The sequence below is a fragment of the Somniosus microcephalus genome, chromosome 5 (genome assembly GCF_052327205.1).
Source record: "Somniosus microcephalus isolate GS21.2 chromosome 5, FLI_Smic_1.0, whole genome shotgun sequence".
Classification (NCBI taxonomy): domain Eukaryota; kingdom Metazoa; phylum Chordata; class Chondrichthyes; order Squaliformes; family Somniosidae; genus Somniosus; species Somniosus microcephalus.
Window position 1 is genome coordinate 164,854,383 of NC_140991.1, and position 18,851 is coordinate 164,873,233.

The 18,851-nt window shown below is 42.1% G+C and overlaps 1 protein-coding gene across 1 annotated transcript in view; it reads right to left on the reverse strand.

Moving 5' to 3' along the window:
• The window catches only part of LOC147117419 (D-ribitol-5-phosphate cytidylyltransferase-like), a 343,293-nt gene that overhangs the window by 276,157 nt on the left and 48,285 nt on the right, over positions 1 to 18,851 (reverse strand). Inside the window, exon 4 of the mRNA XM_085989367.1 lies at positions 16,347 to 16,478. Coding sequence (XP_085845493.1) covers positions 16,347 to 16,478 — 132 coding nt within the window. The remainder of the gene's footprint in view (positions 1 to 16,346; positions 16,479 to 18,851) is intronic.

Genomic DNA, 18,851 nt, shown 5'->3' on the forward strand with positions numbered 1-18,851 from the left:
TATCAACTGTTGCAGACAGTGAGGCTGCGCAGTCTCCAGGCAGAAACCCCAGGAGGAAGGGGTGGAGTCGGGTTTTTCGAGTTGGAAACGGGAGCGACTGGAAGAAAAGAGGGCAGGAGCTCTGAAAAGAGGGCTCAGGAGGCAAATGGCTGCCGCATCCCGTCCCGGGCTTCCAAACTTGGCCGCCGCCCTTCGTATTAGTAGCTCTGCATCCAGAACTCAAAGTGGGATTCAGTGATCGTGAAGAGAATTCAACGAAGGGGTTCAGAGTCGTAAGTCTTGCAGACATTATACATACCATGAGCTCCAACTTAAGCGCGCCAACGAAAGAGTGCACTCGAATTTGGACACAGGGACAGATTCTCCTTTGAATCCATATAAATGGAGAATGTATGTTTATTATGTCTAGATTCATTCTAATGTATGCAAATGTCTAATTTAAGTCATTGACCCGTAATCTTCTTATACTGTCTGACGTTAAAACTATAAAGTAAGATAATTAGAATTAAGCCATTGTAGTAGTGATCTCCTTACTGGACTATAGAATACTGTCTACAACAGAGACCACATCTCACATATATCTAGAGAACCGTGAAGGGGTTACACAATCTTCCAACATCCTCTCTCAAGCAGCAGCTTTTGTTTTTTTTGTCCTTTTCCCACTACTTTTCTCTCTGCCCCACCTCTCCTGAAGGTGTTAACGCCTTACTTATTGCACAAACATTGAGTGTTTTCCAATTCCTCAGCTAAGTGGTCACTCTTCCTGCTATTCATCTTCAGGGGCAATACAGACAAGAACAATCCTGTCATCTGATATTCACACACACTTGTTCCAGCAGGGCTCGTTGGATAAAAAAGAAAAACAGAAAGAAAGTCTTGCATTTATATCGCGTCTTTCACGACTTCAAGGCATCCCAAAGCGTTTTACAGCCAATTAAGTACTTTTGAATTTTACTCATGTTTGTAATGTAGAAACAACAGTGACTACACTTAATGACTTGGAGCAGGAATCCTGACTGATTTTCCCTTCCCTTAAATGGTCCAGGCTTTTGTAGCATCTATATCACCCTCCCAGTTGAGATCAGCTCAGACCTGAGACTTTCTGGGTCACGTGGCTCACCTGCTTAATGCCTTAATGAGCCAGGCTATCAGGGAGTCTAATTAAAAGCAGATAAGTGAAATGTGGATAGGCAGTCACCACTTCAAAGTGGACATCAAACTACAGGTCACTTTTGTCTCTTACAGCAATAAAACATAGGCTTTAATATTTCCACTTTATTTGGCACTAAATTTAATTAAAACTTTGAATAAAATAGTATTAAGATAATATGTTGTCATTTATGGTTGACATTGGAGGACAGGATATCAGCACCATTAATTCTAATGTTGCCTGAACTGTTAAATTTGGAACTATCATATTACAAGTCCATGATTCCACACATAGCAAGATTCAGATAATAGATGTTGTTTAACTCAAGTACTGTTACAAAGCATAACTAAAAACTGATTAGCAATGAATGTGATTTGATTAGCCATTTTTCAAGTTTTAGGCAGATGTCGGATATTACATATCAGATCAATGATTTAAACTTGCAAACTACATTGCAATATGTCCCACTTGTAGCTCAAATTGCTATGCTATGCTAATACTAGGGCACAAGGTCGGGAGTGCAAAAAAGGTAGATCTGGGCCAAAATGCTGACCTCCAGCCTTGTTTTTCTATGTGGAGCTTCAAAAGGTTTTAATAAATTCAGATACATATAAACCTTTCAGAGCCTTGAATGCTTACTTTCGATTTACTTTATACAGCCTCCAGTGCAAGACAAGGTCACATGATTTCTAAAAGTGTGTTCTCATTGCTGCACTGAGCATTGTGTTGTGTTTAAGGTCTTGGGGAGGGTGGAGAGGAAATTTACCAGAATGATACCAGAGATGAGGGACTTTGGTTATGTGGAGAGACTAGAGAAGCTGCGATTGTTTTCTTTACAGCAGAGAATGTTTAGGGGAGATTTAATTGCGGCGTTCAAAATTATGAGGCGTTTTGATAGAGTAGATCGGGAGAAACTGTTTCCACTGGCACGCAGGTCGGTGACCAAAGGACACAAATTTAATATAATTGTCAAAAGAATAAATGGGGATATAAGAAAAAAATTACACAGCGAGCAGTTGTGATCTGGAATACACTGCCGGGTAGTGAAAGCAAATTCAATAGTAACTTGCAAAAGATTGGATAAATACTGAAAAAGGAAAAATTTGCTGCGCTATGGGAAAATAGCAGAGGAGTGGGTCTAATTGGATAGCTGTTTCAAACAGCCAGTACAGGCGCGATGGGTCGAATGGACTCCTTCTGTGGTGTAACATTCTATGAAGTAGCTCATTATTAGATTCCAGTGTATTGCTGAACAACAGACTCATCTGTTGCCTTTTCTTAGCCTAGTTAATACCAGTAGGGGTAAAGTTCAACTTCGGCGAGTGCGCAAAATGGGTGGTAGCGGATTGGACGCTCGTTATACATCTCACCTGATTTTCGTGCCCCCACAGAAGTTGAATTTTACCACCAGTACTTCTTCAAATGCAATAGTTGATGCTGCACATTCACGCTTGAGTGAGCACAATCTGGCCCAGCTGAGGACACTCTCTCAAGATATCGTGCCCTTTCAGCACATTGCAGATGATTGAGAGTTTTTTTGCTACTCTTTTAATCCAGCCAGTCATTTTCAAAGCTGAAAATGAAAAAAAGCAAGGTAGAAACAGTAGTGGATTGAATAGTAATTAAGAACTCTGTTTGCATTGTCCTAAAGAACGAAGGATTCCAGGCCAGTTCGCTGGTCATCCATTACATTTAAAATTCTGCCCCTCTGTACAGGCATATGCTGATTTACTAATCCACACAAATTCTAAAATCAGATCACTTTACATCAGAATAACTCAATTACATAGGCTGTGGGGGAACTATGGTACAGTTTTGAACACTAGTATCCAATGTTCCCCCTAACTTTTTGGGGGGCACACGGTCCCTTTATCGGGCTGCGTGGCCCATTCAAAATTTTGTGCATGCGCGAAATCTCCTATTGAAGAGCTGGCAAGCAGCCTGTGCGTGACCGCCACACAGCTGCGTAGCGGGAACATTGCTAGTATCCCTATTCTTCTTATTCATCAGGTGCTTAAGCTCAATATCAGCTTTTAAAAAAAAATTTGACTGACACAAGCAGAGACGCGACACTGTGATATGAGGAAAAGAAGCAATTGACTGTTCGCAAACCTGCAAGAGATCATAGTTTGACCAGAAATAGATCCCAATTGATCACAGTGATCTAGAACTAGGCTAAACTCCACTTCTGGAACATATCCAGGTCATACCAGGCTCATTGCAATAAAAACTAAATGAAATTTGTCAGAATTAGAAACACAGGAGTAGGCCATTCAGCCCCCCACCCTTTCCCGTCATTTAATTAGGTCATGGTTGATCTGTATCCTAACTCCATCCACCTGCTTTGACTCCATATCCATTAATACCCTTGCCTAGCAAAAATCTATCAATCCCAGATTTAAAATATTAATTGAGCTAGCATCTACTGCTTTTTGTGGGAGAGGGTTCCACACTTTTACCACCCTTCTTTCCTGAATGGCCTGGCTCTGATTTTAAGGTTATGCCCCCTTGTCCTAGACTCCCCCAACAGCGAAAAAAGGTTCTCTCCATCTACTGCATCAATTCCTTTCAAAATCCTAAAAACCTCAATCAAATCATCCCTTAACATTCAATATTCCAGGGAATACAAGCGCAGTTTATGTAATCTCTCATCATAATCTTGGAGCCCTGGTAACATTCTGGTGAATCTACACTGCACTGCCTCCGAGACCACTATATCCTTTCTAAGATGTGGTGCCCAGAACTGTACACAGTACTCCTGATGTGGTCTAACCAGGGCTTTGTATAGCTGTAGCAAAACTTCCTCTCCTTTATATTCTAGCCCTCTAGTTATAAAGGCTAACATTCCATTAGCCTTTTTGATTATTTTTTGTACCTGACTACTATATTTTAGTGATCTGTTTACATGGACTCCTAAATCTCTTTCCACCTCCGCAGTTCTCACCTTTTCACCATTTAAAAAATACTCAGATCTCTCCTTTTTTGGTCTAAAATGAATGACCTCACACTTACCTGCATTGAAATCCACCTACCACTGTTTTGCCCACTCACTTAATCTATCATTGTCTCTTTGTAATGTTATGCTCCCATCAACACTACTTACTATACCATCAATCTTTGTGTCACCAGCAAACTTGGATATATGGCTCTCCATAGTGTTATCTAAGGCATTAATAAATATAATGAATAGTTGAGGCCCCAGCACAGTTCCTTGTGGGACACCACTAGTCACTTCCTTCCATTCGCCTGGAAAGCGGCATCTAATAATGACATGTCATGTCCTGCAATGAGCAGCTGAGCTTCAAGACTGTTAGACTGTTTCCTATTGATTAAAGTTCTCAGGCATTGTAACAAAACCACAAGCTAAATGCATTTTCTAGGCAAAAGAATGTTCCTGCTATTCAACTGCAGATAGGGCCTGATTTTCAACCTTTTATTTTTTTACCCTAACAACTTTGGAGCAATTTCTACTGCATTGAAAAATATTTTTTCAAATTCTGATCTTTTTAATCAACTTCCAGAAGATTTGCAAAAATCACAGGAAATTCAGCAAACCATTCAGAAACACACTGTAACTGCACACAAATCTGCTTTTTCAAAAGATCTCCAGTGGACTAAAAAAGAACAGCTAGAAAACTGATTGAGCAGACTTCCCCACGAGGGAATATGGCCACCTTCTTGGATGAGGAAGCAGAGGAGGTCTAGAACCACGAGAATAAACTCATATCAAGATATAGATAACAATAGGAACTCATCTGTCAAAAATAACTGGCACAGTTCAACTCCTGATAAATACATAACTTGTTTTCCAAGTCAGCGAGGAACTGCTCTCACATGTTGTGTTAAATGAGGCAGCGCGTGCGCATTGAACTTACGTTTTTTTTGCAGGTTTCTCCGGGAGGGTAAGTCTCCAGCAGTTACACTTTTAAAAAGCAGTCGCAAGGCCTGCTTTTAACAACATAAGTGGTGAATTAATTAAAATTAAAACATTTTTTCCACAGGTTTATTATTTTTAAATACTTTAAAGAAAAGTAAGTTTATTTTTAGCCCCGTTAGAAAATGTAATTAATTTTTTCAAAAATGTAAATTATTGTTTAAAATAGTTATTTCATGTAATTTATAGTTTATTTTAAAAATGTGATGGTTTTTTAAAAATTTATTTGAAGTTTTAGTGATGTTTTGGGGCTTATAGTATTTATAGGTTTGACAGCGCTTCCTGTCAAACTTATGAATGAAGCATTCCCTGCTACCATTGGCTCTCCATGGCCCACATGATCCCAGGGGACGCATCGAACTAACTGCGCCCCTGGGATACGCAAGCACTGTGCACCGGCAGTTGGAGGAGGCCCAGGATCGGAATCCCACGCAGGCCCACAGCTCAACGGCCGGCGTGCTAGGTAAGTGCAGGTCGGGGGCTTGCACCAGCGGGAAGCCCCTGACCCGAATTTCTGGGTCAATGATTTATTCAGCAACTCAAACAACACAAAAAAGAGAACACTGAACGGAAATATGTATGTTCCATAAATTGTGAAGGATTAGAAATGATTAACTGCACAACCTGTACGCTTTAAACTGGATTTTGTGCATACAAATCAAGAAATTATTCTGTGCGATATTGCCATATGAATGATTACATTATTTCACCTATTTATTTTATCAGGAGGTGGGAGAGGGAGGAAGGAAGGAGAGGGGAGGGAGTGGGGTAAGATGAACAGAATGTCCGATTTCTCATCTACATGTTGCCCCTTGGCGACACCATCCGAAAACACAACGTCAGTTTCAACATGTACGCTGATGACACCCAGCTCTACCTCACTACTTCTTCTCTCGACCCCTCCACAATCTCTAAATTGTCAGACTGCTTCTCCGACATACAGTTCTGGATGAGCAGAAACTTTCTCCATTAAATATTGGGAAGACTGAAGCCATTGTTTACGGTCGCTGCCACAAACTCTGTTCCCTAGCCACTGACTCCATCCCTCTCCCTAACATCTGTCTGAGGCTGAACCACACTGTTCGCAAACTTGGTATCATATTTGACCCTGAAATGAGCTTCCGACCACATATCCGCAGCATAACAAGGACCGCCTATTTCCACCTCTGGAACATCGCCCGTCTCCGCCCTTGCCTCAGCTCATCTGCTGCTGATACCCTCATCCATGCCTTTGTTACCTCTAGACTTTACTATTCCAATGCACTCCTGGCTGGCCTCCCACATTTTACCCTCCGTAAACTTGAGGTCATCCAAAACTCAGCTGCCCGTGTCCTAACTCATACCAAGTCCCGTTCACCCATCACTCCTGTGCTCGCTGACGGATGTGCCTTCTGTTGCCTAGGCCCTAAGCTCTGGAATTCTCTGCCTAAACCTCTCAGCCTCTCTACCTCTCCTTCCTCCTTTAAGACACTTCTAAAAACCTACCTCTTTGACCAAGCTTTTGGTCACCTGTCCTAATTTCTCCTTATGTGGCTCGGTGTCAAATCTTTTGACTTATAATACTGCTGTAAAGTGCCTTGGGATGTCCTACTACGCTAAAGGCGCATTATAAATACAAGTTGTTGTTTCTCATGGTGGAGGAAAGGCTAGATTTCATAATTCTGTTTAGTTTGAGGTTGGTCAGAGAAGGCCTAAATGTTTGTCAGCTGAGGATGGTTCCATGGAATTGTACTCTACAACTTGGTTGAAGGAGTATTGTTGCTCAGTGTAGCTGGGGGGCTGTGGAAATATGATTTTGCCCTTACTAGTGCATGATGGGATACTTGACAGCTAATGTATTTTTGTACCATTGCCTGTGGACTAAAACCGAGTCAGCAGCAACTAACGTAATCTTCTGACCTATTGCAATTAAGTTAATCACAACCTGCCAGAACAATACATTGCAGAACTATTGGGTAACCGCACTGCTAATGACATCTGGCCAAAGAATGAAAACAATTCTGTTAAAGGTCAATCTCGTTTCTCTTTATACATGATCATATTGAACTTGTGTTCTTCACTGTATAAATATGATAATCAGACATGAGTGAGCAAATCATTTTTTGGTAACAAGATTCAAACAAAACCTCCTGACAGAATATAATTAACTAACTTTGTCTGAAGACATTTCTGTCCTGCTGACCTTTTGATTGTCCTTGTTTAAACTCTTAATTGGTTTAAGATGATACAATACCATTACACGTGATCTATGTTTGTTGCTTGTTTGAGTGTATAAATATGCTGCATTCGCTGATGTCCTTTAGAGATGTTGGCCTAGCCTTTGTCCAGGCAGCTCTCTCCTTGTATACACTGGTATGCAAGTAAAATAAAGCTTTGCTTATCTGACGGTACAGTTTGTTTCAGAGTCTTACTCGGAATCGAGACTTCGACAGGGAGAAGGTTGAATATTGCTCAGTGCCAGAGGGGGTGGTGATAACACTATCAAAGTCCTAAAGGAGGTATAACTGCTGGTGACGAGTTGCAAAATGCTGCTCAGTGGGGAGTTGGAAATTACCAAATGCATATTTAAAAATATTCCAAAGTTTGGAAAGGACAGAATTCCCAAAGATAAGTAGAAACTGCATCCAGATGTTGACTAACTGAGATTGCTGGAAGTTTGTAAACTCCTGAAAACTGAGGAAAGCCAGTGAACTGCAACTTTCATTGCCTCTGACCAGCTGATTGTCCAAACAAGGATCGATGTGCAAGTGCTGTAGCTGTAATCATGGAAACCCATTTCAAAAAATAAATTGAGGCAGAAATAAAGGCAATGACAACAACCTGTATGAGGAACTTCTCTGTTGCACATGAAACTTCTTCAGGAATGCCTTGTGTTGAGAACAAATAGCCACATGGACGCTGTCTTTGAGTCCTATAACAGACGGTCAATCAGAGACCAGGTCTGAACAGAATCCCCTAGATTTTTAACAGAATTTCTTACACAGTGGCCTGTAAGAACCTCCTTGATCACACCAGTGAGTAGTAGGGAGATTATTTTGGCCAATGTATCTCCTAGACAAGGCTTTACCCTCAGTTTAGCGCAGTGCATTCATTCAAGCAGATAAGGAAGTGAAGGAAGATATATCTTCTAATGGAAAAATGCATTATGGGGAAATACTGTACTGCTATTTCTGTTATAAGTCAAGGGCCCTCAAATGTCTGCATAGTATGCAAATATTGGCCTAAGTATATGGTAGTCAGCAAAATATGATGAATCAATGACTATTTATATTCATTCAAAATCCCTCAATTTTCAGAAGCTAATACAGGTATCTTCTTATCTGCTCTATCTTCCGTAGATTGAGCTGCTTTTCTCAATCTTAAAACTGACTCTTTTTTCCCATTACAGAATCTGAAGCCAGAAAAGCAACATTCTATTTGATGTCTCTGTACTTCACAACTAAATTGGCCTCTTGTATTGTTCCACGGAAGCTCAACGTAAACTCGAGGAACAGCACTCTGCAGCCTTCCGGACTCAATATCGAGTTCAACAATTTCAGATCATAACCTCGGCCCCTATTTCATTTTTTCTTGTAATTTTTCCACTCCTTTCCACCCCCCCTTTGCTTTTGTTTCTCTCTCACACCTGGCAGCTATCTCTTGCCCTGCCAGTACACTTTACACCTAATCTCAGCCGATTACCATCTCGTCTAGCTTCTAATACCTTTTATTGTCTCTTTTACTTCTTTTGTTTCTTTTATTCTTTTGTCCGATCGCAGCCCTGTCTCCGATCTATCTTCTTTTTTTTCCAGTTTTGAAGAAGGGTTCAACCCGAAACGTCAACTCAAATTTCTCTCCACGGATGTTGCCTGACCTGCTGAGTTTTTCCAGCATTTTCTGTTGTTATTTCGGATTTCCAACATCCGCAGTATTTTGCTATCGTAAATGGTCCCCTTCCTTGTTTAACTTAATTACCTACAAATAGCTAACATAAGCACAAAAGGGAACACACAAACATTCTAGAGCAACAATGACTTGAATTAATACACCGACTTTTGTTAAGTCTGTGTGTTATAATGAGAATTATTACACAGACCACAAGAGTAAATTTTAACAGGTCTTTACTAGTTGAAGGTCAGGGCGGAACTGCCCAATAAATCATTACACAGCACTTATATACCGGTGTGGTCATCACCGGTATTACAGTATACAGCAGCCAAGATAAAGTAGTGCAACTCTTAAAATAGTTCTCTTAAAGGTGGAACGGTTCTCTTAAAGGTGGAACAGTTACATACACTACAATCCTCCCTTTTTAGCTTAACAGTATATATATTTCCCATTAAACATAACATCATAACATATATACACAACTTCATGTAAAAACAGTTCACAGATTCAGTCTCTGAGGCGGCGCCTCCTGCGCCTCCTGACTCGGTCCGGATAATGCCTCGGTGGTGTAGTAGTTCTCGGTGGTGTAGTAGGTTTTCGTTGCTGGGGTGACTCATCTAATAGTCCTTCACTGGACTTAACAGCTTGAATTTTCGTAACTTCAGAACCAGCATTGTTGACTTCTAAAGGCTTGAGTACCTTGGGAAGTTTTTCTGCTTCCATACTGATTTGGCTCAGTTTGGAGGGGCCACGTGCGTGACCTGGTAGGGGTAATAATGGTTCAGATGAGTCATCATCTTCATCATCATGGGACAACTCACATGAATATACTAAATTGCTGTCCTCCTCAGTATCTACGTCCTCCAAATGTTTTATTATTTCTATTTTTGGAGCTTCAACTGTGAGTGTGGCTGTGGTCTGTGCATTACTTGATTTGCAGCTATATTCACCAGAGTCTTTGGGTGTGAGGTTTGTAATGGTAAGTTCTATCATATTCTTATTTTGTTTAAATTTGTATCGGTCAGAAGATTCGATTAAGCTCTGGTCTTTGTACCATCTGACCATCTTGGGAGTAGGTGTAACCTCACAGCTCAAAGTAGCAGAATGCTTCTCTTCCACCGTAATGTTCTGTAGTTCTTTGACTACCTTTGACGGAGGCTCTTTAATAGTCAGCCTCGCCTCAGATTTTGATTTCCCTGCAATAAACTGCAGCAAGCCGGTCATCTTACAAGTTGTTTTTTTCAGAGTGAGACGATGAATAGTGCCACGATGCTCAATGTCCACATCTTCAGAAGCATGAAGAATTTCACCATTTAGTATCCATTTTGGAGGCTTCACGTCAGCAACTGAAAGCTCACACTCAAGAATGGCGTCACTTGGCTCTGTCACTTCCACATCACCTATGGGTTTAATGATGGCAATTGATTGCTCTTCTACATATAACTTTGCTGGGCTTTGGTTATCTATGGCATCGCACATGTAGTTGCCTTCATCTTCAAAAGCAACATTATTAATAACGAGCTTCCTGTACACATCTTCACTCACAATCTCATATTTATTACTGGGATGAATCTCTTTGTCTTTGTAATACCACTTGACAGCAGCATTTGGCCTGGAAACCTTGCATTCGAAAATGACACGATGTTTCTCCATGCCAATCTTCTCTCTTAAGGGTTTCACAATTTTAACTGGCAATTCTTTAATTCGAAGCAAAGCTCTGGAAGTAGCGCTTTCAGCAACAAATTTGATCTCTGCAGCATCTTCAGATTTTGCCTCTGCCACCAATTCCCTGAGTGTCTTATTACTGCTGACACTGCTCACAAAAGGGTGCTCTTTCTTCTTAGCTTTCAACTGATCGATGAATTTGACATATTCCCTTTCTTGCTCAGCTTTGATTCGTTTGGCCTTATCGCGCAGACGGTTTGTGTGTTCCTGTTCCATTTTCTCAATCAGCTGCTTCTGCTGTCTTTCCAGATTCTCCCACTCTGTGTCAAAGAACTTTTTCTTTGCATTCATCTCTTGCTCAAAACGGCGAATCATTTGTTCTAATTGCTGTTGTAGTTTGAAATTGAGTTGAGTTCGAGCCCAGTGTTTCTCAGAAATGTGCATGTCTGTAGACTCAGAATTCTCTGTCAAACTATGTTGTTGTTGTTCAGTGGAATTCTGTTCTGATACTTTGTTCTCTTCTGAAGCATTTATGCACTCCTTTGTTTTTCCATCATTAGTCTGCAAGTCCATTTTAGACTTGTCTTTTGCACATGGGCTGGTCTTACCATCATCAGTTCCAGAGTCTGAGCTGATTATCTTCACCGAGTTCTCACTCTCTGCTTTGTCACTGTCACTGCTGCATATGCCCTCATCCAATATTCTGGACAATCGTGCAGGTTTGACATCTTTGTTTTTTCCGGAAACTACCGTTATTGCTTTTAGGGAGTGCCAGTCCATATTTATTTTCCTGATCCACTCCCGTCCCAGAAGTGGTGGACCTCCCTCAGGTAGTACATATATGTCCATTCCTTGGTGTTCTTTACCCTGGTGTACCACCTTGACTTTTATCTTTCCGATGGGGTATACTCTTTGCCCCGTGTATGTCTGCAATACTATCTTCGTATCCCGTAGGGGAATATGTTTGAATAACCTTTTGTAATCTTGCTTATTCATGACCGTCAACGCCGATCCGGTGTCCAATTCCATCTTCACGTGGACTCCTGCTATCTGCAGGGTGGCCCAGATAGTTTGTCGGTCAGCTTCCTTACTCACATTGTGAATTCTCAGACTACCCAGTTCCTTGCTGTTGGAGTCTGAGTCCGAATTTTGTTCATCCGAACTCTTCTCAGCCACCTTATGTACCTTTCTGCACTTTTCCTGCGGTGACTTTTTGTTGCTGGTCTTCTTTCCTGACCGGCATACTTTAGCTATGTGACCAAGCTTGCCACATTTTCTACATTCCTGGTTTTTAAACCAGCATTGGTTCTGATCGTGTGTTGTCTTTCCACAATGATAACATTTCGTTGTACCCAAAGCCATTTGATCTACGCTGAGTACCGCTGCCTTCAGCTGCATTTCTGCAGTGCCTCTCACTGCGGCTTCGTGCGATGCTGCAATAGTGACAGCCTTATCAAGTGTAAGATCATTCTCTTCAAGCAGCCGCTTTTGTGTTCCTTCTTTCGACAATCCACACACGAATTTGTCTCTCAGTGCCTCTGTCAGGCTTTCCCCAAACTGGCAGTATTTCGCTAGCTTACGCAGTTCAATTAAATACTCCGCGTTGCTTTCCTCTTTCAGTTGCGTTCTCGCATAAAATTTAAATCGTTCCGCTAACATCAGCGGTGTGGGGTTCAAATGATTCTTCAGGACAGCAACAATTTTAGCGAAAGTCTGATCCGCCGGTTTAGCTGGTGATAGAAGATGCTTCAATAGCCCGTATGTCTTCGCACCCATTGAGTTTAGTAAGGTTAGTGCTTTATCTTCATCTGATATTTTATTTGCCTTACAATATATCTCTATGCGTTCTACATACGTGGCCCAATCTTCAACATCGGGATCGAAATCGTTGATGTTACCACGCTTAGGCATCCTCGCGATCTTCTTGAGAAACAAAAGAATTATTTATTTTTTTACAAAATGGCGGTTTCCCGCGCTTGTCTTCTTCCCCCGCCTCCAAAAATGGCGGCTTCCCGCGTTTGCCTTTCTCCCCCGCTGGCTGTAATGGCGATTGCCATATTGCTGCGTTCGCCCTCCCCCAGCGGTTTTCAAATCGTGCCTCCCAGCCCCTCTTGCAGTCCGGTCCTATGCCCCTGGCTGCGGCTGAGTTCTCCGCGGTTTTTAAAAAAAAAATTTCTCCCGCACCTTACGCTGACCCGGTCGCTGCGCCTCGCGGCCTCGGTAGCTGCCCGGCCTTTTTCACCGGTCGCGGTCGAGCTCTCTCTCGACGCTGTTGCGTGTCCCAGCCCGCTTGCAGCCCGGTCTCTCACACCAGCTGCGTTTGTATTCACCGCGGCTTCCGTGCCTTACGCTGCCCCAGTCTCAGCGCCTCTGGCCCCGACTTCTGTCCGGCTCTTTTCCCCGGCCGTGGTCGAGTTCTCCGCCCTTATATCCTCCGTTTTTCCCTCCCCTACTTCACAGCCAACGTGGCCGACTGGCTGCTCGTCGCTGATCGGCTTACCCACCACCGTGATAGAAGGGATGATCACTGCCTGTTGCTGATGGAAGGCTTCGTGTCAGAATTCTTCCGTTGCTCTGCAGACCCGAGTCTTCTCTCAGCAGAATGATGAGGGCGGATGCCTCCTCTCGACGCCCGTTAAACTGCCTTGGATGTATCTCTGCCGCAGGGTAAGATCGTACTCGTCGCCACTGTTAAGTCTGTGTGTTATAATGAGAATTATTACACAGACCACAAGAGTAAATTTTAACAGGTCTTTACTAGTTGAAGGTCAGGGCGGAACTGCCCAATAAATCATTACACAGCACTTATATACCGGTGTGGTCATCACCGGTATTACAGTATACAGCAGCCAAGATAAAGTAGTGCAACTCTTAAAATAGTTCTCTTAAAGGTGGAACGGTTACATACACTACAACTTTAACATAGTAAAACATCCCAAGGCGGTTCTCAGGAGTGTTATAAAACAGAATATGCCACCGAGCCACATAAGGAGAAATTAGGACAGATGACCAAAAGATAGGTTTTAAGGAGCGTCTCAAAGGAGGAAAGAGAGGCGGAGAGGTTTAGGCAGGGAATTCCAGAGCTTAGGGCCTAGGCAACAGAAGGCACGGCCACCAACGGTTGAGCCATTATAATCAAGGATGCTCAAGAGGTCAGAATTAGAGGAGTGCAGATATCTCGGTGGGGGGGGTTGTTGTGGGGCTGAAGGAGATTATGGAAATAGGAAGGGGCGAGGCCATGGAGGGATTTGAAAACAAGGACGAGAATATTAAAATCGAGGTGTTGCTTAACCAGGAGCCAATGTAGGTCAGCGAGCACAGGGGTGATGGGTGATAGAGCATGGGTGTACAATTATTTTTTTAAACTTTAAGACTAGAAATCCAAACTGGAATAAAATGTTCTCGTCATCAGAACAGCCATATTTCAACTTTGTGTTTAAGATGTTGGGCCTGCACACCAGTATTTAATTGAATCCCTAAGAAAAGGCTTACTAACCAACAAAAACAGATTAAAGTGAGCAACCTACCACTCCAGAAGCAAATCACCTCGAACACAAAAGGCTGCTAAAACATACCACAACAGTCAAATTCTTGTATTTGCTTTGTTTAGTAAAACAGAAGGTATGACAAAGATAAATGACTTACAGGCAGAAATTAAGTATTTGGAAACGAGCCATGCTCAACTGGCTGACTCAGTAAGATATCCTACTGTTAGGAAAAATACCAACAAAATTGCCTTGTTTTTGTTAACCTAAACTTGGCTTCAATCAAAACAAGTGCCTGGGGTTTTGAACAGGAAGAAGAGACAAGAACATTCAGATCCAAACAGCAGACACTCAGGTAACCGTTTGTGTAACAAAACAAACTTTTAAAAAAGTAACGGTGAAATCATCACTAATCCAGTTGATATAAATCAAGCATTCACATCTCACTGAGTAGCTTGATGATTCAAAATATAGGCTCTTTTTGACAGTTCATCAATTCCCAAACACTTTTTTTTTCCTCAACCAACTCCCACGTGAAAATACCAACTCTATAAAGTGTTATTTCACTCTTCCCTTTCTATTTTCAGTATTTTTAGATTTTCCCATGCTTAACCACTTTCAGCACCTTCCCCTAAAGACCTATCCAAGATCAACTTTATGATGTAGCCTTGTTTTACATCAACCAACTTTGCCACCGAGTACCAAGTGAGTGTAGCATTCTAAGGATTATCGAGGAATGTAGCACTAAGAAAATTGAAGAGCAGCAGAAAAACACAATGATGCATGAAGAAAAGGAACTCAACCAGATATACTAGCAACAAACATTCTCAGTTCAAATATGGTCAGTTGGATACCCAAATATAATATTACAGTGCACCCTCAATTATCCATGCTTATTAGTCTCATTTGCAATTATCCATCAGACTTTAGCTGGTAATGGGAAGCCAGTACAAGTCATGAAAGCAGCATTTTTGTTCCTTCACTCAACTTTGATGTGCTGCTCATGCCAAATAGCACTGGAATCAATTAGCTGATCCGTCATCTGAAAGTTTCCAATATGCCATTCATTGACTCTAGCTGCAATCCCATCACAGACGTGAGTCAGTCAAAAATGCTCCTTGACGTCAACCACTGCCCATGAGCTACAAAGGTGAGCGCAAACTCGCCTTCACTGATCTCAGTGGAGCTGCTGATTTGAAAATCAATACTGAGCCTGCCTATTTAAATGCACTTCCATGCTAGTCATTCAAGTACAGTATGTGCAAAATGTAATGCCAGTTGGTACTGTAAGCAGCTGGATTTATGTTCAACACATGCTCTGCTCATTGGCACTGGCAAGGTCTGTTTTGACTTTAAAATCAGCAGCTTCACGGTGCTAATCTAAACATAGGCTGTTGATGTCATCAATGGAGGTGATCACATGCTGCCTTTAACATGGGCATTTGTAGCAGGGGGCTCCTCAGTTAGTGTAGTACAGCATTTTTGGTCAGCTATCTAAGTTCTGTGGTGGGCCCAGCAGCTGCAGTCGAAAGCAAGTGTATGAGGGAGCTATGGGCCAGCACATCAGCTGATAGATCAGTTGTCGATCGGACTTTGCTGCCAGGAAAAGAGCAACAGAGAAAAGACTACTGAAGAGAACTGAGGTGGGCAGTTGAGGAGAAGTAGTGCATTCAAAATTCTGAGCAACAATTAATGCTGTAATTTGGGGCTCTTGATTATTTGCCAGTTTCTACCATCCACTGGGAGGAGGACCCACTCCGTTATGGTGGATAACTAAATATTACTTGTCCTCACGCATCACCATTTCAAGGATAATATTCGTAGCGATCACTAATGACAACTAGAAACCACTGCTTCAATCGATTATAGAATAATGCTCAATAATCTGACTATGCTAAAACTGGGTGCACAATCAAAAAAGAAAATGGCAGGTTAATAACCATGTCAAACTGGCATATCTTGCTGGATGGCTGATATTAAAGCAGACATTTCTCAACATGTCAGGTTGTCACTGTCAGTGATCGAAAGGTAATAATGGACCTGCAAAATTTCATGCAGTTTCTTGATCCAAAGACAGCACAATCTAACTACAAAATGTTCTTAGTTTTCCAAAAATGTGTTTTTTAAAGTCTATAATCCATGAAAAAGCAAAGAAGCACTGCAAGCATTTTGACTGCATTTAGTTAGAAATAGATTACGGTTTCCTTTCTAACACAATAAGTAAAACACAAAGAAAGATCCCTACCTGGGTGTAATTAATCAGCAGCCTGTAAACTAAAACATTTTTTCTATTTGCTTCCTTTGCCAGCTGCATGGTGTTGGTAAAATCTTCCATTCGAATGCAGGGAGACGCAGTTTCCGAGTTGTTCAAGTGCACCTGCAACAAAAAAAATACGCACTTATGTATAAATAAAATACCTTTGTCCTTAATTAACTTCAAAGTAATGACACAAATGTAAGATTCGCAAAATTCTACGGATTCCCCAAAACCAAGAAGATTACCCTAAAGAAGGGATTTTTAGACTGTTAATAAACCATGTCAGAATGGTATAAGAATATCGATCCTAAAGGGGGATTTTAAAAATCAAGGACCCCAGGATTTTGGGTTTTATTTTAAAAGCATGTTCGAGCCTGTGGAAGAAAAAAAAGGGGGCTGCAACAAAGGAATTGGGATTGACCTCTGTAAATGGACAGTTTTGGGTATTGGCATTAAGCCAAGCTGTCTGGGGACTATCTGGACTGTCTCAGTCATTTTACATAATGACAATAGGCCTACGGAAGAGCAGTTCCCGCCAAAATTACAGAACCATCCAAAGTATACATAATGCAGAACACGCCACCAACCAACAAAAGGACCTTGGGCCCCACAGGAAAAGACAAATGTTACTGCAATTAAACAAGAGGTTAAACATTCGCTTAAAACCACTTAAGAATTGATGGGTCCACCCCGAAACCACTTCGCGCAATCTTAGACCAATTAAGATCGATGGGACCATCCCGAAACCTATTAAACAATTTTTAACTCATCAATGTTAACGAGCCCGCCAAAACTAACAAACAGACAGAATTGATTTGGCGCGCAGATTAGCAGGCCTCAAACAATATAATTAAAGGCCTGTTTCCACAGCAGTAAGTTCAAAACCAAGCAGTTCAGTTCGAAGAAGAAGATGACGACGAAGTTCAAACAGCAGTGTAGTGCTGTTCGAAGGAGTTCGGTTCAAGGAGTGTGAGTTCAGTTCGGGTCAAGCGGTTCAAGCAGTTGAGTGAGAGGAGAGTTGAAGAAGTTGAGACGAGTTGAAGAAAAGAGTTGCTTCATCGTTCATGTCAAATCAAGTCATCAGTCCAAGAAGAAGCTACCGCTCGAAGAAATAACGCACCGCCGAAGACCTCGCGGCAGACCAGGGCCCCACGAAACAAACAACCAAATATTACCAGCAACCGGGTAATATTGGGCCACTGCGACCAACAAGACCCAACTCAGAAGAAGAAAACCGAAGATCCGCAAGTTTTTCCACTCTACAATCTATCCTGACTTACCCCTGGGTAAGATTTTACTGAAAAGACTTTAAACCCTACTTCTGACCAAAAGAAATTGGGTACTTATCTGATAGATCCAATACGCACCCTACCGCATCAGCGGACTCGCGAAGACTGACCAGCCACGCAGGTGAAGTCCTCTACCACGTCCGGGGGATGGCAGGCCCCAACCAACACATCTAGAGAACCCCGAAATCGCGAACCTCTACAAGTGTCAAAAGAAGTCATTTTGGTGGGCATTATCCCTGGTCCTCTGGAGCCCAACTTAGCCAGTGAAGTGGGATTGGGAAGGGTGAAGTATTCTGTTTATTGTTATTTTCCCTCGTATATTCTGCAGTGTTCCCCCAATTTAGAGTGTTAAGATTATTGTGTTGTGTATTTTCTTTCACAAATAAAGATCAAAGTACTTTCACCAAAATTCAGTTGTCTGCTGCAATTTCATTACAGCCCCAAATAAGTCCAAGGTCTAGAACCAAGAGAGTGGGAGCGATTCGAACCGCTCATAAGTCAGAGGCGAAGCTGACCCCAAACACACCACCCCTTACAAAAACAGGATAAAAGGCCAAAAATACTTAAGTATCACCAGCCTAGCTGAAGTCAAAACGTGTTTATCACCTCTAAGACTAAAACTTTTAAGATTTAAATCCCCTTCTGCACACTATACCAATACTGAACTCCAGAGAAATGCTGGCATTCCTTACACAGTCTTCAGTTCCATTCACAACTCCTCAGATAATGAAGCAGTCCAGGCCCGCATGCAGCAAGACCTGGACAACATTCAGGCTTGGGCTGATAAGTGGCAGGTAACATTCACGCCACACAAGTGCCAAGCAATGACTATCTCCAACAAGCGAGAGTTTAACCACCGCCCCATGACATTCAATGGCATTACCATCACCGAATCCCCCACCATCAACATCCTGGGGGTCACCATTGACCAGAAACTTAACTGGGCCAGCCACATAAATACTGTGGCTACAAGAGCAGGTCAGAGGCTGGGTATTCTGCGGTGAATGTCTCACCTTCTGACTCCCCAAAGCCTCTCCACCATCTACAAGGCACAAGTCAGGAGTGTGATGGAATACTCTCCACTTGACTGGATGAGTGCAGCTCCAGCAACACTCAAGAAACTCAACATCATTCAGGAGAAAGCAGCCCACTTGATTGGCACCCCATCCACCACCTTAAACATTCATCACCGGCACACCGTGGC